Raw genomic sequence first — 21842 nt, 5'->3', positions numbered from 1 at the left:
GCGCAGGATGTGATTGAAACTTTTTTGTCGGATTCAGATACAGATATATTAGGCCTATGTGAAACTTTTTTAGATGATTTTTTAATTGAAAATATACATGTAAAAGATTACCAATTTTTTCACATCGGTCGGAAAAGACAAAAACAAGGGGGTCTAGGTGTTTTGATTAAAAATTGCATACCAGCACGTATAAGGATTGATTTTTTGCCAATGAATATTGAAATGATTTTTGAATCTTGTGTAGTTGAATGCTCTTTTCCAAATAATCGGAAGCTTTTAATTGCAGTTATTTACCGTACTCCGTCATCCAGCCAGATAGAATTTAAAAATCATTTTGAAAGTATGTTGGATAAATTAGCTAGTCTTAATACTCCTTATTTACTTATCGGTGATTTTAATATTGATTTAATGAAACTCCTATCTGCAGATCAGAATAGAATAGATAGAAATATTTTGCAGTTTTTGGAGGGCCCACTATCTTATGGACTAAACCCCGTATGTTTTGTGCCCTCTAGAATAGCTGATACATCATTTTCACTTATTGATAATATTTTTTCACCTTATAGTGCTGTTAATACATTTATTATTCCTGATGATTCATCTGACCACTGTATAATTATGTCTGATTTTCTTATAAATTTCCCGCATAATAAAAAAAATCAAACCAAGCGTAGAGATTTTTCACATAAAAATGTGTTAAGGTTAAAAGAAGGGCTTGGTGATGTTGATTGGAGTCCTGTAATTGATGAGAAGGATCCGAACCAATCATTAGATAAATTTTATTATATTATGAATGAAAAGCTTGATCTTTTTTGCCCATATAAGAGCCCGAGAGGAAAGAAACTTACCCCAAAAAAACCTTGGATAAATGAATCACTTTTGAGATCTATTAATGAGAAAAACCGTTTATATAAAATTAGAATAAAATATCCCACGGAAATAAATATCACGAGTTTTAAAAATTATAAGAATATGCTGGTAAGGATCCTTAGAGTAAGTGAAAGACTTTATTATGAAAAATCTTTTCGAAATTCAGATTCCCCTAGAAAAACTTGGAGTTTGATTAATGATAAAATTGGAAGACATAAAAAGTTGTTACACCCTGAAGTGTTATTTGATATTAATGGTAAAGAATTTAGAGGACCACAAGCTGTTGCTAAGAAGTTTAGTGAATATTTTGCTAGTATTGGATCATCTGTTGCTTCAGGAGAAGTTGACCTTTCTTCCCCAAGGTCGCATAAAAAATATCTACCGCCCACTGAAGATACGAGCATATTTATGGCCTCGGTTACTTTTGCAGAATTTCAAAAGGTCATTAAGAATTTAAAAAATGGTAATTCATTGGGATATGATGAACTTTCAACTAATTTTCTAAAAAATATTGCAGGTGTAATTTTTGAACCATTGCTTCATATTTTAAATTTATGTATTTTCTCAGGTACATTTCCTAAAAGATGGAAAATTGCACGTGTAATACCATTGCATAAAAAAGGAGATAAATCTGATACAAATAATTATCGTCCTATTTCAATTTTATCACCATTGTCTAAAGTATTGGAAAAAATTTTAAAAGGAAGGATTACTAATTATCTAGATAAAATAAATTTGTTTACCAAATATCAGTTTGGATTTAGGGCAGGCCATTCGACGGAACAAGCAGATGCAGCTCTTGTATTAGAAATAAATGACTGCTTAGATAGTAATTATCATGTATCTACTGTTTTTTATAATGTTAAAAAAGCATTTGACACTTTAAACCATGAAATTCTTTTTGATAAAATGGAAAATTCCGGTATAAGAGGGAAAGGACTAGATATAATAAGATCATACCTTTATGGACGTAAAATCGTGGTAGATGTTGATGGACATTTGTCTAGTTTTAATGATCTTGAAGATATTGGTGTCCCACAAGGATCGGTATTAGGTCCGCTTTTATTTTTGATGTATATTAATGATCTTCCACGATGTTTGTAGGGAAATAATGGTATTGCAATTTTATTTGCAGATGACACAGCTGTTTCTGTTAAAGCGAAGGATTCATCTACATTAATTCAAAATTTGTTTAACACTGTTAGTTCAGTTAATCGATGGTTTGTTTCTAATTATTTAGTACCGAATTTTAAGAAGACTGAATTTATGGTTTTTGGTCATTCAAAACGTGCTACTAAAAAAATTTCATGTCAGGAGCTTCAAGTTGGTGAGCATAAAATACGTAGAGTTCAATCGTATCGTTATTTAGGAGTTTTTATTGATCCCCTTTTGTCATTTCAAACTCATATTGATCATTTAAGGGTGAAACTTTCGCAAAATATTGGGTCTATGTATCGTTTGCAACATGTTTTTCCATTTTCAATTTTAAAAATAATTTATCATTCTTTGATTGCTCCTTATTTAAATTATTGCACAATTATTTATTTAAATACTTTTTGGACGCATATAAAACCCCTACAGATCCTTCAAAATAAAGCAGTGAGAATACTTGGAAATTTTTTACATCGTCCATCAAAACTTAGAGATGCATTGGAAAATGAAACATTATTTCTTTTCTTGAATTTATTAGATCTGAAACATATAAGAGAACTTAATATATCAATATGGCATTTTAAAATACAAGATCCTAGTAGTTATTTTTATGAAAAATCTCTGTTGATTCTTCCACCTCCTTCGGCTCTTAGGTGTTCTGGATCATATCGAATTCCCTTTGTTAATTGTGAAAGATCTAGATTTTCAATTAGATACCAAATACCATTTATTTCAAATAAATATAGGCTGAAAGATAGAATTCAAATTGAGGCATCATTTCGGCAAATATCAGTTCTAAGGAAGAAAATATTAAAATTATGTATTGACCTGTGATGGTGGAATAGAAATTTTTTTTATTATTATTATTATTTTTTTGTTTATATTTGTTACCCATGTTGGGATAGCCTTCCGTGCCTCATTTGTCCAGCGTTTGTTTTCTTATGTTTGTTATGTTGTTTTTTTTTTCTTTAACCAGGTTTTTTTTTTCTCTCTTTTGTTATGATGAGAAAATGTTTTTTTTTTTTTTTTTTTTTTTTTTTTTTTTTTTTTTTTTTTTTACCCAATTTTATGAGCTTTGCTCTCTGTTGGGGGTATATGTTTTTTGTTATGTTATGTTTTGTATTTTATGTTATGTATGGTATACCAAACAAATACAAATACAAAAAAAAAAAAAATAGCTATATTCAAAACTGTTGAAGAATCTAATTTGAAACCTGAATATATACAAAAAAATAATTGCATAACAGCGAAACAAGACATGCTGGTTTTGGTTTATCACTAAAAAAAGACATTCAACTTTGAAATTGCGTAAATCTCTTGGCAAAGAAAGAAGTAATGACCAGTAGAATAGAATACCTACCAGAAAAACCTGTTTGGTACGGGGGCGTCGTAGTATAACATGATATTTCCTATATGTCTGTTAGAATAACATGGTATTTGCTATATGTCTGTTAGAATAACATGGTATTTGCTATATGTCTGTTAGAATTCATTATTAGCATTCTACTGGGGATGGGGTTTGTGTTAAGTTTTGTTTGGTTTAATAAATAATATTGAAATAGAAAGAAATTTAAATAACAGCAGGTGACACCTGCTTGAGCTGGACTTCCAGAATTGAGATATTCCAGAATTCCAGAATTGACTTCCAGAATTAAACTATGACTACAAATCTGAGATGCCCAAAAAAATAAGTAATTTCTGCCGTCCAATATTTTTGGTCACTTAAAAAGGGCACTAGAACATTTGATTTCCGATCAAATGAGCCCTCTCCCGATCTTCTAGGATCACTGGTTCGATACAATCACTCTTGGGAAAAAAAATACAACAAACAAATAAACACGCATCCGTGATCTTGCTTTTGGCAAAAAATTCAAAATTCCACATTTTTGTATATAGGAGCTTAAAACCTCTTCAGTAGGGTTCTCTCATATCCTGAATCTCATGGTGTAATTCCAATATGACGTAATTGTAATTCCAAGGTGTAATTCCGAAATACGTAATTCCGATTAAATTATATTTTAATTTTAATCATTAGAATCAATCTCTTGGTGTGGGGCAAAAATAAGATTAAAAAGAACATAATTAAATATCTCCTTTTATATTTATCTAGTAAACTCTTTAATAAAGACTTAGTTAGTATTGAAAACTTTTGAGTATACTCCTGGAAATGCAAAGCTGCAGTGAAATCAAAAGTTTCTCATTCATGACTGATTAAGTCATTGTTAGTTTTAGGTTGAACTTTCCAAACGAGGCTGTTTTATAGTTTTGCAATTCGAGCATTCTAAAAAGAAAGTCTTTTTAACAAAAATCTGGTACGTTAAGTGTGATTGGTAGAAATAGACAATTTTCATTACAAAAAAAAGGATATGAAAATAAGGAAAAAATTAAGGTAGTTTTGTGAGTTATTTAATTGTTATTTTTATGTTGAACTTTCCAAGCGATGTTGTTGTACGATTCTGCAATTCGGACGTTCAAAAAAGATTTTTTTTTCCAAAATTTGGTCGATTAAATGTAATAGATAGAAATAGACCATTTTCATTATAAAAAAGGATATGGAAATAACAAACAATTTAAGGTAGTTTTGTGGGTTAGTTAATTTATTGTTATTTTTAGCTTGAACTCTTCAAGTGAGGTTGTAATGAACAGTAAGAACACACTTGAAGTCATGGGCGCCGGCAGGGGGGCAGGGGGGCCGAGTGACCCGTTTCCAGTTTTCCACAAACATTTTTTCTATATGATTTGTTTGTAATAAAAAAAAAAAAAAATCAAATTCTTCATAGTAATGAATGGTAAGTAAATAACGATCCTTGTCAATATTAAATAAAAAAAAAACAAGTTTTTTTTAACTTGAAGTAAGGAGCAACATTAAAACTTAAAACGAACAGAAATTATTCCGTATATGAAAGGGTCTGTCCCCTCTTCAAGGCCTCGCTCTTTATGCTAAAGTTTTTTATTGTTTAAAAAAATTAAGTTGCGAGACAGAGTCAAACTTTAGCGTACAGAGCGAGGCGTTGAGGAGGGGACAGCTCCTTTCATATACGGAATAATTTCTGTTCGTTTTAAGTTTTAATGTCGCTCCTTACTTTAAGTTTAATTTTTTTTTTTTTTTCAATTTCTGAACGTTTTTGAATTAATGTAGCTTTGATTTTGGCTCACCGTACTGAAATAATTAAAACGAAATTTGCATATTAATTTTAATTTTTGTGGCTAAATGGCTTTCTTGAAATTTTGTTCTGACATAACTTACGAATTAACTTACGTATCGAACTTCTATATTCGTATGTTTTTATTACGTATATTAGGGAGTTCGCCCCCTAGTCTATACCTCACTCTTTACGCTAAAGTTTGAATTTTGTTCGAATCACAAACCCTTGAAGGCCGGTTAATTAGAATAGATAGCTCCTCTGAAAGTACTAAAAAAAAATTAGCGTAAAGGACAAGGTATTCACATGGGGGCGAGCCCCCTCATATACGTAATAATTTCTGTTCTTTTTAAGTTTTAATGTTGCTCCTTAATTTCAGTTGAAAAAAGCTTGTTTTTTTATTTAATTTCTGATCGCTTTAAAATAATACTGGGAGATCCGGCGCCCCCTTCATAGAAAAGTCCTTTCCCCCAAGGAAACATCCTCCATGGAAAGATCCTTCCCTGTAACCCCCTACCATAAAATATCAGATTTAAATAAATGGAAAATTTGGTTAATAAACAAAAAAATTTTGAACTTTTGCCTGAAAACTTTTGGGACACTGGGGGGTGTGCTAATCAAGATTTCGCCCTGGGCACCAGAGAGGCACAGAGAACCGCAACTAATTTCCACAGATAACGGCGATTAAAATAAAGCTTAGCAGAGATTATAGAAGCATATGAAGCTGATATGCGGCGTTTTATGTTTCTGTTAGGAGATGACGAGTGTGAGAAATTTTATTCCCAATTGGCATTCCGGGATAAACGATTTGGTCAGATGGGTGGATCTTTGAATTTCCAAGTACAATTTCATCATTAAGTGGGCCTTTCCAGTTAAAAAGGACAACGTCGGAACTTTCAGCGTTGAATTAAAGACTAGATTTTAAGTATTCTGATTGCAGTTTTCTATGAATAAAGACCAGTTGTTCGTACTGGGAAAGTTTTTATTCGGGATACAACAACTAAATGTTGGATATTATAAGTCCTATTTCGGAACTGCTTCTGACAATGAGAGGAAATGATGTACTACGTATTGGGAAAAACGAAATTTCTTCGTGGCTTAAGAAGCAAATAAGTAGAGGAATGTGATTTAGAGTAAGCGATAGAACTTGCCTATTTTCAAGGGGTGATCTATAAATCTAAGTTTTGCAACAACAAAAAGTCAGTTACATAACATACTCTTTAAGCACCAGAACTCGAATTTAAACCCGTCATAGGGATGGGAGCGTTGCTGAAATAATTCTGCGGAGCCATTGGTTTGAGGGAGGAGAAAGAGATTTCCCTTGAAAGACTTGACAGGAACCTAACCTGTTTCATAAAGTTATCCTGGGAAATTTCATTTTTCTAAGAAAAAATATGTGTAAACTAGCAAGACTCTCCATCTGCATGCCTTAAGCTCAAAAACTGCCTCGATCAAATTTATATTTATGAAACTTAGTGGCAGGTATATGTTGCATGTATAATTGAAGACCATAAAATAGAAGTCTATACAATAAAAGAAAAAGACTTTTTTACAAAGAAAAAAAATAATTTTCAAAACACAGGTGGAAGGAAATATTTTAAATATACACCCCTCCCCCCCCCCCAATTTTCACCAGTGAAATATTCATGCTGCGTCATCCATCTGCACGTTGTCAGGAATCAAGAAGATCATAATAGATATTTCTTTTTTACGAATAACTAAAAATAACTTGAATACATCCTCAAATATTCCAATTCAATAAAGTATTTCCAAAATGTCTCTTCATTTCAGTGGACTCAAAAATGAATTGTCTTCTACTACAAAAATAAATTCCAACCCACTTTGGATAACAAAATAAATAGATAAGAGAGCCTTAGACAGCACGGTAGAGCTACCTAACAGCTAAGTGGCTTCCGTGTATTTATATTTATTGTTTTCCCAAGCCACATCTTAAAGAAGGAGTTGTCGCAGAAAAGTCAGAGGGAGTATGGTAAAGCAGCTAGTAAAGGGAACAAAAACTTCCATCTGATTGGTCCTTCTGTATGAAATTTCAAGCCAGTAAAAGATCGAAAAATGTTTTATGCCAGAAGATTCTGTAAGAGTATCCTGTCTGTTTCTATGTGGAACAGAACTATCTGAAGTCGCTCTTGTAACCAGGACTGTGGAGTCTGTTATAAATTATCATCCACTCCGACTCAAGAAATTTTCAATATACCGACTCCAACTCGGACTCCGACTCTATTCATCAAATATTTACTAAAATTCTGACTCCACGGCCCTGTTGTAAAGCTTCATTTAAATATATTTTATAATTATAACCGACACCAACTCCAATATTTTTGCTGACATTTTCAATGTGCCGATTCCAACTCCGACTTCAACTCTATTCAGCAAAAATCCACTAAAACTCCGACTCCACGTTTCCCACTCTACAGCCCTGTTTTAAAACTTCATTTAACTAGATGTTATAATTATAACCGATTCCGACTTCCGACATTTTCAATATACCGGCTCCAATTCCGACTCCATTCAGCCAAAGTTTACTAAAACTCTGACTCCATGATTCCCGCTCCACAGCCCTGGTTGTAACACACCAAAAAAGTTATAAAATCCCTGTTCCATGTGTATTGAAATACTTGAAACCACTTAACAGCTCTATTCCCAGCCAGCAAATGAAATTCCCAGCCAATTCACCCAAACAGAGCTAGGAAAAGAAGCATTTTCAGATTTTGCATTGCACCAATTAGATAAGTCAAGCTAGTTCATGTGCTAGATCAAAAGGAATAAAACACTTCCGACGCGCAAAATGCGTTATTGTGTAAAATACACTCTCCATATATAAAACACACCTTAGAGAGTGTGTTTTGATTTTTAATGCCTGAATTTAAAAATGGTACAAAAGCTTGAACTCATGAGAAATATCGGGTCAACTTGTAAAAGTTGACTTGGAAACTTTTCTTTCTTTTAATTGGCTTTAAATTTTATACAGTCAAACAAATAGGGGGAATTTAACTTTTGGTTTTATTAAAACCAAAAATGGATTAAAATTTTAGAAAGAAAACTAATCAGGCTTATAAAAGACAGGACTATTTACCACTCCAGAAACTGCATTTCCTTAAAAGATAATGTGGTTTGCTCACGAAGATACATCGCAGACATAGACCAATGAGATAAAAGTACACTTTTTACCGTGGAGTTATAGCAAATTAAGTCTTGGCAGTTACGCCCAGTAAATAAAAACCGTCTGAAGACTCTTCGAGCACTGTTTCATGGCATGGAAAACAGTAATTGGACATTTCATTCTTTTTACTGGTTTATAGCTTGACGTTAAACGCAAAATACCAATCAGGTTTTATAGGGCCAGAAATAATATGATAGACTGACGTAAACACATAACAGACATCAACCAATGAAACTAGAGTACGCTTTTTTTTAGCTGAGTCATATTCTCAGTTGGGACCTCCCTCAGGCCACTCAGCACGTCCCCAGGAGGCGGATAGGGAAACACCCTACAGATTTAGGGGACCTCCAATGATCAGAGGCGCAGACCAAGGGGAGACCTAGCCCCTGGGGGTCCATAAATTGAAACCAGGGCACCTTCACCCGGAGGCCATAAATACAAGTGGAAGAGGAAGAAGGCCCCTCTGATGCAGACAGAGCTTGGCCCACCAGGGTGTGGACACGTCCCGTCAGCTGCAAACCTTCCCCCAGCAATGTATTAAATTGCATGGTACTGCAGGACACCATCATAGGAGGATCCTCTTTAGGAGGACAACTGTGGAAGGGCGGAAGGCACATATAAGAGTGGCAACGGTCCCTGCTAGAAGCAAAGACGATTGGCCTGCCGTTGCTTCGGAAGTAAGCCAAGAAACTTCTCCTCTTTATAAATTATTATAGGCATTTACTGAGATTACGAACTAGGGCTACCGCATCCGGGGAAACCGACGAACAAATTATCACGTCCGGGGAAACCGACGTACAAGCTACTGCGTTCGTGTAAATCGACGGATAAATTATCGCATTCGGGGCAACCGATGTATTGACAGCCAACAGTGTTGGAAACAAATCTAGAGGATATTTGACAAATCCATCTCAAACTGATGATAGACCAATTTTATGTACAAGACTTACAACCAGAATCGGAACATTAAACCTCCTGACACTTGCGAAACCAGGAAAGAATATCCTGCTCCCCCAAGTAAAGCGATACAAGTGGGATATCATTGGTCTCTCAGAGACGCATCTACCTGGTAACAGCGAAGAACAGATAGGAGACGCGACCCTCATTTTCTCTGGCAGGCAAGATGGAATACACGGGCAAGGAGTCGGCTTTTTGCTGACGAAAACAGCAAGAAAATCTCTAGTGGCAGTAGTGTCTGTCTCGGAAAGATTGATGATTATCCGACTCAAAAGCAAGTTCATCAACCTCTCTCTCGTGCAGGTGCACGCCCCTGATTTGTCAAGGTTGGATGGGGAGTCTGAAGAATTTTACTCTCAGCTTCAGAGTCTTGTCGACACCATTCCAAAGAAAGACTTCGTTATAGTCCTTGGAGTATTCAATGCCATCTTGGGAAACGACAACAGCGGAAATGAAGATATCATGGGCAAATTTGGAATCGGACAGATCAACAGCGGAGAGTGACTCATTGAATTTTGCCTAGACAACGACCTTTGTATAACAAACACCACAATGTTCAAACACCGGCGAAAGAGCAAAATCACTTGGTGGTCCCCAAATGGAAGGACTGCCAACATGATTGATCCTCGTTCACAGACACAGTGACTCTCTCCGGTGGAGATTTCGGTGGAGATTGTGTATCTGCACAATAGCGTTGTACCTGCACAAGAGAAAGTGTTGATAAACTTATTTTCCGTAGTTTGAATTTATCGTTATGCGGACGACATTTTAAATTTGGGTAGGTTGTTATCTCAAATAGAAGAAAATCATAAAATTTTGAGCGAAGAATATGCTTGAGAGTTCAATGAGTAAGGGCTAAGTTGCAAGATTTTTTAGTAAACACATTATATAATAATATTTATTAGTAATATAATTAGTGTTAATACTATATTATGTTCTATTATATATGTTACATAATAAAGGAGATATATATTACATTAATATTTTTAATAATATTTATTTATATAATAATATTAGCATAATAAGGTATAATTATGAGTAGGCGTTATTAATTGAGGTTTAGGTATGATAATCGGCCGCCAAGTCTTGTGCTAGGTGAAAATGCTATTGATTTTGTGCCTACTATGCGTTATTTGAAACGTACTCGTGCTGAACTTCTTGAGCATTTAAAATCAAAGATTAGAAGCGCTTATGGAACGCTTACAAGTGTTAAGGCTCTCTATAACCGTGCTGTGTTGGCCTGCCTTTATAACACGTTGTGATCTCATCCATGTCTTAAGTACCTTTTTGAAGTCTGTTTATGGACAAGGATAACAAAAAAATGTTTCTTAGTGTTTTTTACAAGCACGCGAAGTTTTTGCTAGAAATTTCAATTTGAACTTCCAATTGGATAATTCTGTGACGTTTTGCAAGGGCCTAAGTCCACTGTTCCTAATTTTACAGGTGAGCAAAATGGAAATAAAAACGCACAATGAAAAAGATTTTTCTCATAAATCAGAATTTAAGAAACTTTAAAGACTGATTCCTAGTTAACTTTTTTATTGGAATTTGCTGGAAATGTCAAAATTGCAGAACTGTTCATTACTTAGAAGATAAGGGGCTTGCACTCTTTTTTACACCCTTTTGGAACAATTTATAAGTCGGCCAGAATTAAGAATAAGCCGATGTTGAGTAGACCGATAGATAGATCTCTTTTAGATCTTTTGAACCATATGCTTGACTTATCTTCGGAAAAAAGTGGACTTGGGTCGTTTTTGCAAAACGCCACCGAATTACCAACAGACATGGGATAGCTGATTCGAGCCACTGCATCGGCTTTTCGTAATTCGCTTTATCTGAATCACAGTTAATCAATGCAATTGTGTGAATTATTGTGTATATCTAGGCTAGTTATGTTGTTGTTTTTGTTTGTACTCTAGTGTAATATCTTTATGCTTCTAGTGGGTAGTAAAAATAATTATCATTATTATCACTTGAAAAAGCCAGAAAATCGGGACTTTTTAAGTTCTGAACTTTTTTGTAGGAAAATGTCTGTAGAGAGACATATTGGATTTAACTAACCACAATTTAGGTTCAATAGAAGTTAGAAGATGTTTGTTTGTTATTTGATACTTGTAAGCAAGGCCCTATCCAGGGGGATAGGGGGTTTGAGCCCCCCCCCCCGAAATGTTTGCCCGACTCGTAAAAACGTAACCGAAATGAATATAAACAAATGTTTGATGCGATTTTTAAATTTTTGTTTTTAACCCCCCCCCCCTCCGTAAAAAATCCTGGATACGACCTTGCCTGTGGGATTAGTGTTTGTTATGTGTCCATCTTTTCTGCAGACTCCTGCGGTGGAAGACATTTGTGAAATTAAGGAAGTCAAACTGACTTGTCCAAAAAGCAATAATTTACTCGCATCAAATACCAAACATCGTATTCACTTTGATTCATTTGGCCCACAAAAACAATTGTGCATATCTTAGCGAAAACGGGTGTGAATATATTAACAAAACAATTGTGCATATCTTACAGAAAGAAAGGAATCGGCAGATATGTATATTAATAAAAACATGCTTTGTGGGAATTTACCTTATCACCAACTAGCCATCCGCTGCCACTCTTGGAGAGTCGATCTTCGAGTTTATTCAAAATTGGATAAATCGATTCTTCAAGAATTTTGGGCTTTAGAGCATTGCGCTTGGCTTCATCTGGCTCTCTCATCGGTACAACGGCACGAGTTGCTGCAAGTAGTTGAAACAAATTCAGTTGCGGAGAAAATGAGAATTTAATCTTGAAGGGGAGAACTAATTAAATTAGTATTTAGTTTATTAGCTAATCTAATTAATTAATCTAATTGATTTAATTAGAAAAGATTATTCTTTAATTAATCATTCATTAATTACTTAAATTTACTTATTAATAAATTTTAGTACCATAATAAGTACTTGGGGCTTATTAGTTTCTAGGTGATTATGCTTGAGCTACGAAAGAACGAATTTAAGTTTTGTTTTAAACCTTTTAAGTTAAATTTATTTTATTGCAAAATAGTTTCACTGCTTACTATATGTTTACTATATTCAACATATTACTATATTCACTGCTTTTCTTCTTTGCTTCACTATACTTCTTATACCTAATATACTCACTTATATTCACTATACTTTTATACTTCACTATAATACTATATTCACTACTATACAAAATAGTTTCACTACTTACTACATAAAATGTTCGAAATTTGTGGGCTTGGTGAAATAGGTATTTTCAGATACTTTAATATACAAATAACCTGATAACGATCGTTCCAGTGACATTTTTTTTCTTTTGTAGCTTTTTATGACAAAACAAGGAATTAGGTCGTAATTTGTATGGCTTACTTTGACATTCTGGAGAATCCAAGGGGAAAATTTACTCTTTTAGGGGGAAATGATTAAATTAATGTTTAATTTATTAATCTGATTAAATTATTAATGTGACAACTAATTTCATCAATTATCTTTTAATTAATTAGACTGACTTGTTAGTTCATTTAATTACCTTAATAAGCACTATCAACTCATTGAAGCTCTAGGAGGGGGGCCGTTGCCCCCCCCCTTCCGTACACCCATGATTTGTTACAACATTAGCGTACTCAACATGATGACAAAGGCAAAAATATAGTACTGCCCTAAAAGCTTCATGATTTCATAATCACCAACCGAAAAATATTAGAAAATCACGGGTTTCAGATATGAATCAACCTAAGATGGGTCCGGGAGGGGATTGTTTTTGTAATCTTCTTGGTCCTTTAAATTCTCACTATGTTGCAATGCTCAGTTTGTATTGTATATTTTTTGTGTTTTTGTGTATTATTATTTGTGTTTTTTGTGAAATATTGTGTTTTTTTGTGTATTATTTTTTTGTATATTTTTTTAGCATTATTGTATTATTATTTGTTTTTTGTATATTTTTTGGTGGTTTGTACCTGAGCTTGATGCTTGAAAATCTTTGTTTATTGTCTTTTGAAATTTGTCAATACAAGTTTAGATTTTCCCCCAAAGTAAACAAGTATAAAAGAAAATGTAGTCTAAAAACAAAACTGTAAATATGAGATTGTCATCGAAGGAGATGGAAAGGCGTGCAACGGTGTGAGCAACAGTTGTGGTTTATCCAAATCACAGTAGACAGAATATACCAGTAAGCTTATCGCAGATCATTTCTGGCCTTCGTTCTCGGTGCGAACAAAAAGCTCCTCCCACTTATTTCTGCATTAGCGGGAATGCGGGTTAGTCTGTTTCCGATTGTTTAAATGCACTTTGATGGAAACAACCGGAAACAGACTAACCTGCATTCCCGCTAATCTGACTTCGCCTATGTTTATATCTGCAAAAACGTTCTCCGGAGCACTCGCACCCCGGTCCGGGTTTTTATAATGGGTGAGATAGAGAATGATCATACTGCTAATTCTATAAACTGTGATCCAAATCATCGATTTGTTGTGATCACCGATCACAGCAAAAGGTTACACACATACAAATCAAAACTTACGATAGAACATGTCTTGAGTAAGGTCAGCCAATTCGTCGGCTATAGCTTGATCAAAACTTGATTCTGGCAATAAGCCAAACTCTCTTCCCAAGAAACGTGCAATAGCCAGAGACTGTGCCAGTGGCTTACCATCAACTTCTAAAACGGGTACTTGACCATACGGCATCTCTAAAATAAAAAATCTAAGCTTTAACTTAGCTTATATCCTTCGTAGGCTCATCAATTTCACGACTTAAAAGAACCCCACCCCTTCCAAATGAAATAAAATTAATGTTAATGCTAATGAAACAAAATATAATAGGATGGAAATATAATAGTTTAGAAACAAATTTGGGCTATATATTTGCGCGTTAGTTGGGGTGGGGGTAAAGCATAGCATATATTAAATATATAACCTAACCTAACCTAGGTACCGCCCCCCCCCCTAAACCCCAAAAAGCAACAGTTTAAATATTGTAAATTCAATGAGAAACCACGCTTTGCGATCAATTTAGATAGCAATTACCCGCTTTACGTGTCTCCATGACTGCATTCCTTGGACAGTCTATAGCGCGGTGTACCAATTAGTGCAACAGTACCGAAGTTTTTTATTGTTGTATAAAGTAGAGTTGTGAGAAAGAGTCAAACTTTAGCGCAAAGAGGGGGCGTTGAGGAGGGGACAGCCCCTTTCATATACGGAATAGCTTCTGTTCGTTTTAGAGTTTTAATGTCGGTCCTTATTTTCAGTTAAAAAAAAAACTTGTTTTTTTATTTAATTGGTTGAAAACCAAAAAGGTTTCAATATTTAGCCTGCTATTTTAAGTTTTTCGTTCTTCAACTTTGTCTTTCAAACATCTAACAAGTCATACTTAATGGTTTTGAAGTGGGTTAATTTCCCTTATACTTAAGTCCTAAGACCCCACTGGTTATATATGCCATACGATAAAACATCGAAGAACAAAGAAAAATAATTAAGAAAACTAAAAAACCAAACGAGGTTGATTTTCAGATTAGAGCCCAGAGGCGCCAATTAGGGGGGGCAGGGGGGGGCCATGGCCCCCCCCCTAGACTTTGAAAATTACCTTCTTATTTATATTTCACAGCTATTTTCTATTTTAGCAATGTGCTATATTAAACCAGCAACTGGTCCAATAAATACGACCAACAAACTGGTGCCCTAATTATATAATCTTTTTTTGAAATGTCTAAGAGCGAGCGGGTCTACACTATTTTATTTCCGAGTAGGGTTCATTCAAAACTAAGCTTCATGTGGTCAGTACCCGTTTGTTATTGTTCTTGTGAAGAATTCGTTGTAAACTATGAGTTTTGTATATTGCCTTTTTTAGTAGCTGGGAAAGGAAATGTGTTCTAGGGTTTCAAGGGGTTTTGGTCAGCAGATTCTTAACGTTGTTGAATAGTTTATGGGATGACTAGTCCCAGTGGAGTGTATGGGACTGTCGTGAGCAGGAAATGTAAGTGATTGGTTTATGGGGTTTCTAAGCGGGGTAGTTTCACCGTGGAGTATGGGAGTGATTTTCTAAGTGAGTTTCTACGTGTTTCTTCAGTTCTTCTCTTGCCGTGTCTGAGTGAAGTCATTGTCTACTATTCGTTTAACTATGAGTAAAAAGCCACAACAAACTTTGGATTTTTTTCGGTGAAAATGCGGAAGAAAAATGAAGAAACTTTAGTGCAAGAAACTGGCAATAGTGTCAGCGCCCAAAGTCTCGGGTTAGTTGAGATAAATTCCCCCACCTGTGACAGAATTTCGGAAACAAGCGGAACAATAAATGGCTCAGATCAACATGAAAGTTCGGTCTGCATCGCTGAACCCCTTGCGGGTTCCAGTAGCAGTCGAGAATCTCTCTCAGGTATCTCTACGACGCGTCACGACCAACAGCTCAACATATTTTTGACAGATATCCGGCTTCCATTTCTAATGGAAGGAAACTCAGCGCGCATTACTATAAGACTTACGAATGGATTAAATACTCAAAAAACTTGAATTCTGTGTTTTGTTTTGCTTGCCGCCATTTTTCTATAGGGACTCTAAGGGCTGGAGAAACTGCTGGAAAAATGGCTTTCATTGAATCAGGCTTTTTCAAGTGGAAAGACAGTTCTGCTCTATTAAAGCATCATGATGGTTCTGAAAGACATAGGCATTGTATGTCAGCATGGACGGAATTTAAGATAATGAGTACTGGTACTTCGAAATCTGTAGCGAATGCCTTAATTCAGTCCAGATCTCAAGAGGTTCAGCAAAATAGAGATCATGTGAAGTATATTTTTTGTGCTATTTGCTTTCTTGGCTACCAGGGTCTTGCTTTGAGGGGTCATAACGAATCAGAAACATCTGCAAACCGGAGTAATTTGGTTGAATTGATGGAGGAAATGTCTAAAGGTGACGAAAAGCTGAAGACCAAGTTACAGCGCCGATATGGTCACTATTGCAGTCATCAGTACCAACATGACGCAGTAACACTGATAGGAAATACCTTGCGCCAAGATATTATTTCAGAAGTAAACTCAGCTAATTACTTTGCTATTCTTGTCGACAAGACAAAAGACGTCTCTAGAAAAGAACAATTAGCGATCCTACTCAGGTACATATCAAATGGAAAAGTAGTGGAGCGACCAATCGGCTGCTATCACATGCACAAATTAGACGCCGAGAGCTTATCCAACTCGATTTGTGAAACTATAGAAAAGCTTGGTGTAGATTCGATGCTGTGTATTGCCCAATGTTATGATGGCGCATCCGTCATGAGTGGGGAATTTAACGGAGTTCAAGCAAAGTTTAGGGAGAAGGTGCCTCATGCAGTTTATGTACACTTTCACGCCCACAGATTGAACTTGGTTTTGACTGACTGCCTAAAAAATATCAGCGAACTTTCTGAATTTTTCTCTGTGGTGCAAAGACTTTACGCATTTATATCATGCAGCAATACTCGTCACGAGCTATTTGTGGAATCCCAGCGTATTAGCGGGCAAAAAGTCTTGGAGCTAGAGAGGACCGTCCAGACTCGCTGGTTTTACGCAGTCCGCCCTATTTCGAAGGTGAAGGCCAGATTTGATTGTATTGCTGCTGTGCTTGCTGCAGTCTCTGATAGTTCCAACGGCGAGGCAGCGTGTGAAGCAAAAGGACTACTGGACAAAATCAACTCAGCCTCTTTTGTTTTAACTTTGCACATAATGGAAAAAGTATTAGTCATTGTAAATTGTTTATCAGAGCAACTTCAATCCGGAAGTTTGTTGATTTATAAGGCACTTGCACTGATTTCTGGGACATATGAGACACTCAAAAAGCTGAGAAATGATAACGATTGGAACAACTTAAGCAAAAACATATCTGAATTCTGAGCTTTAAACAATATCCAGGACTCGAAATCTCCACAATCTAAAACCAGTGCTCGAAACAAGAGAAGTCAAGCCATTTCCATTCGTCTCAAAGCCTTTCTTTCAAACTCAACAACCGGTAAACGCAATATCAGTCAGCCAGTTAAATCAGACTGCGGTAAACTTCTGTACTTTGAGGTAATAGATCGTTTCACGAGTGAGATGGACCAACGTTTCATGCAGAATATGCCTCTGCTCGACGCTTTATCTGCCTTCGGCCCCTCAAGTTCCAGTTTTCTCGAAATTTCGAAAGTGGAAAGAGTTATGTGTCATTATCAAGAGATTCTCGGTGTTGACGACCATGCCATAGAATCCCAGCTTTCTCTTGCAAAGCTGCATCTGTCAAAAGGTGATATTTCAAAAATGGATCTTCTTCGAGCTATCGAAATCTTATCCGACCTCCCAGTTGCCTATTCTGCAGTGCTAAAACTGATGAAGCTAGTTGCTACTTTGCCTGTGACCACTACCAGTAATGAACGATTCTTCTCGGCATTAGGGCGTGTGAAAGACTATCTGCGATTGACGACGGGAAATGACAGACTCAGTGATCTCATGATAATGGCCGTTGAAAAAGAGGAGGTAAAGAAACTGGATTTTGATAGATTAGTCGACAATTCTGCCAAGCAGCGACCTCGCCGCTACCCCCTGTTTTAGGTATGATTGCTCAATGTTGTTCTTTTTTTTGCATCTTAATTTAAAAAAAAAATCAAAAAAAAAATCCTTGCCCCCCCCCCTACATTTTCGTGAATTGGCGCCACTGTTAGAGCCAGTGAATAAAACGAAAAGATAAAGTAAATAGTTCGACAATGACCTCTACCAAGCCGCCCTCGTTTCCAAAAAAGGAAAGAAAAATAGGTAGGCTACTTCCTTGTTATATAGCACACACTCGTGAATTTATATCGCAAACATGAGACAACAACCGGTTTTCAGCCCAGAGAATTAGCTACGGCTCGGTGGGAAACTAGATTGTAGCTATATTTTAATTAAATATTTAGTTGTTATTTTGCTTAGGTTAGGCTAGGTTATTTTATGTTACATATTTAATATATGGCATATTTCATTATGATTAACCCAACTTCAATTCTTGAGCGTGTGTTATATAACAAGGAAGAGTACTGGTGAATTATGCGGGCCCACGAAAGGAGTCAAGTTTGGTTAATGCTAATGAAATAAAACAATAATAAAATATAATTTTTTATAAAAAAATTTGATCTTTATATGTGCCCGTTAGGAGGGGTGGGGATATGGCACTGCGTATTAAAAGCACGTAATCTAACCTAGGGACCTTCCCCCCCTAAACCCCAAAAAACTATCGTTGAAATATTGCAAATAATTGAGAAACAACACTTTGAAATCATTAGTCTGTATCGATATCTAACAAATAGTCCGCTTGACGGGTTTCGTGACTGGTTTCCTTGATGCAGTATATAGCGGTGGGCCCGCAAAATGCACCAGTACCCAAGGAAGTCCCGAAAAATAACCCTTTAAAGCTACTCGAACGATTAGTATGGTAACCAAAAGGTTATTTTTTTTCTCTTGCACAGAGGGGGGCTTGGGGGAGGTCTTTGTCGAAATATTTACTTTAACTTTTCGTTTTATCCACTGGCTGAAAAAAACGGTTCTATTTTTTAGAGTCGTTTTTTTTCTATAATAAAGTCGAAAGGGTACTTGTATGATAAACCCCTACCTAAAAGCCTTCTCTTATGTTTTTCGGACGCTCGATCCTAATGAAATATACCAAAGTAAGATAAAAATATAATAATTTAGAAACACATTTGGGCTATATACTTGCACATTAGGGAGGGGGGGGGGGTAAAGTATAGCGGGACTGCATGCCTAATCTGTTAGGTACAATCATTCTGCATATTATGTAGTAAGAATTGTTTTCTAAATTCACACTGTCCAAATATTTTCCCCTCGCCCCTAATGTGCAAATATGTAGCCTAAATTATATATTTTCATCTATTCCGTCATTTCCCTTCGTCTTGTTTCACGTTAAGCTGAAAGACACTAACGAAAAAAAACGGCTCTATAGTGCGTCCTTGAATGAACAACTTGAGTGGTATCCCCAATAGCCTAGCTCTCTTAGTTTCACGTACACACACCTGTATTATAGAGAGGGCAAGATATTGACTCGGGAGCAAATATTCAACAAAACACTAAAAAAAGCAAATTAGGTAACTTTTTCGTTGTTCATATTGTTGACTTACGAATTAAGTAAAGATACCATTTTTTATGCTCTTTCCAAATTTAACGATCATTTTTGTCGGAAATGTATATAATGTCGGAATGTATATTTACCAATACAGGGTATATATTTGCGTATTAGGGGGGGGGGGTAAATTTTATTTATGATGTAAATGAGAGGTAAGTTTAAACTTCCCCCCCTCACCCCCTAATGTGCAAATATATACCCTGAATTGGTATATATAGGGGTGGGGTAATATTCCTCAACGACAAAAATGATTATTGTAGGCTATCTGTAAAAAGCATAAAAAAAGGCACCGAGTGGTATGCTTACTTTTCGTAGCCCAATATGAACAACGAAAAATTTACCGCAAATTATAGTGAAGGTAAGATATCGTAGAATCTCAGGATTTTAGGGGGGTAAGGGGTCAAAGGCCCATCCCAACCCTGCCCTTATACCTGCTTGATTCCCTTTAAATCAGTCGGTCTAACAAGAAAATGAACTTACTTGGTTTGATCTCCGGCCACTGTTCTCTCTCTATCCGTACATCCTCATAATCGACTTTTGCGTACGCAAATAACAATCGGGCAACTTCAGCTTTGCCCCTTAAGTTGAAATAAGTAAGTTTGTAATTTACCATTTTGATGTTTCGTTCTGACTGAATGTCTTGAATTTTCTTGTCTGCCTTTGGCTTTCAATTCAATTAGCCTGGTGGAAAGAAATCCAGTTTTTCTTAATTTACAGCTAGACATTGGGCGTCATCCAAAAGACTCAAATCTTTTTACTTATCTACTCGTAGCATTATGTAACTAAAATGACCAATTGTTTATTATATTTGTTAATATATTTATTTAATCTGGTTGCTATTAAGTCGCGTGTTCAGGCTTGAAATCCGAAGTTTTTGGATTCGGACCCTGAGTGGTAGTTTTGACCTGGAGTCGGTGGCTTTTGGCTAGAGTTGAAGCTGGAAGCATGGACACCTCCCAAAATCGTTTCAGGCGGACAAGTTTTTAAATTTCTTCAGGTGAGGAAGGGGAGAATGCGCGAAGTTGGAGAAAATGTTTGTTTTTGCACTACACCGCATTTTCCTAATTATTATCAGATTTTACACCCTTACGTATTTTTGAATTCTAGGGTGGGGGGGACACTCCCTATAGATTCTCATGGTTTGAATTTGCATAGAGAAATCGAAGGGGAGTCCACCTTGAGAAATCACGTACACGAGATGGTGAAGGCCAAGCGTGGTGGAAGTGTGCTAAGCTTGGTGGAAACTGCTCCAAGCATGGGAGAACTATCTGACACACGTGGTAGATGTACACCAAGTGGCAAAAATTGGCTGCCCCCTCAAGACCCAAATATCAATTATTTATGAACCAAAAGGACTCAAAAGTCCTTACCAAATAACCAAATTACGAATAACCAAAAGTTGTTGAACCCTGACTTTGCCAAAAGAAACATTTTCTTAGGAGTTTGTAAAAATTCTTAAGTAGTAATTGTAGGTGAATAGGTCTGGTTGTTGAATTTTGCTATATTTATGCAAAATTTATCTATCAGGAAAATGTAGTATGCTCGAGTGCAATTTTAAACATGTAAATATTGTACCGTGTTTTCTAGTGGTCGTTGTTTTGGTTGTGTTAAAGCTCATGTTAATGTGCCCTTTCCTTTTTGTCTTTAGACTACACTTTTTTTAGGGTGAAGCACAAAGCATCCGCGACCCCTCATCCTCCTTGTCGTGTTCCTTTCGAGCTCTATTCATATCCCCCTCCATACCCAATACTGAGCAGCATACCCCAGGAATCCACCCTCCAAACATCCCTCCGTCCCAGGAATTCACTCATGACCAGTTTACACACCCTCGCAGATCTATCCACTTCACTCAGATTCTTCCTCCCAGCACACCCTCGCTGATCTTTTTACTCCACTCAGATCCTCCCTTACTCATATTCGTCTAAATCACAAACACCCTGGCAACTCCGATCCTCTTCGTGCGCCCAAGAGGTTGTCACCTGTTTTGGTCCTCCATCCTCCATTGTCAGAATAAACCCAACCTCTCTCCTCCCAGAAACTTCCCACCATACATCCCTTTTCCAGCACCATCCTACCTTCCCATTCCCCCTCTTCCCCTCTATGAATAACCCTCCTGGTTTTACTTTTTACTACCCTATCCCAGAGAAAACTTTTTCCTAAATTTCCTTCCTTGTTGTTAACTGGAAACCAGTTCTGCCTTCCTGATCCCGCATCCTCTGTATCCTTGTCCCATTTCCCAACTCTCAACACCCAAGATAAGCCCGCCCCTTACCTTGCCTTTTCTTGGTCCCATAACCCAAAATTAAACCCCCTTCCCAAGAATTACTCAGACTCGTTGAACGTCATGTTTCCCAAAACATTTTAAATTTCCTAAATTTTTAGTCACTAACGCTGAAAATCTAAATTTTGACAAGGTTACCAAACTCAAGGATCTAACAGA

At 36.2% G+C, this 21842-nt stretch overlaps 1 protein-coding gene across 1 annotated transcript in view; it reads right to left on the bottom strand.

Annotated features, from left to right (window-relative positions):
• The window catches only part of LOC148949156 (hematopoietic prostaglandin D synthase-like), a 78537-nt gene extending 58474 nt beyond the window's left edge, over window positions 1-20063 (bottom strand). Inside the window, exons 1-3 of the mRNA XM_089093212.1 lie at window positions 19883-20063; window positions 13816-13983; window positions 11878-12029 (exon numbers count right to left, since the gene is read on the bottom strand). Coding sequence (XP_088949338.1) covers window positions 11878-12029; window positions 13816-13983; window positions 19883-20015 — 453 coding nt within the window. The 5' untranslated portion in view covers window positions 20016-20063. The remainder of the gene's footprint in view (window positions 1-11877; window positions 12030-13815; window positions 13984-19882) is intronic.
• Between the last annotated feature and the right edge of the window lie 1779 nt (window positions 20064-21842).

Source organism: Artemia sp. Qi Xiang Cuo, chromosome 8, assembly GCF_049724085.1.
Source record: "Artemia sp. Qi Xiang Cuo chromosome 8, ASM4972408v1, whole genome shotgun sequence".
Classification (NCBI taxonomy): domain Eukaryota; kingdom Metazoa; phylum Arthropoda; class Branchiopoda; order Anostraca; family Artemiidae; genus Artemia; species Artemia sp. Qi Xiang Cuo.
This window is presented reverse-complemented; position numbering and strand designations above follow the sequence as displayed.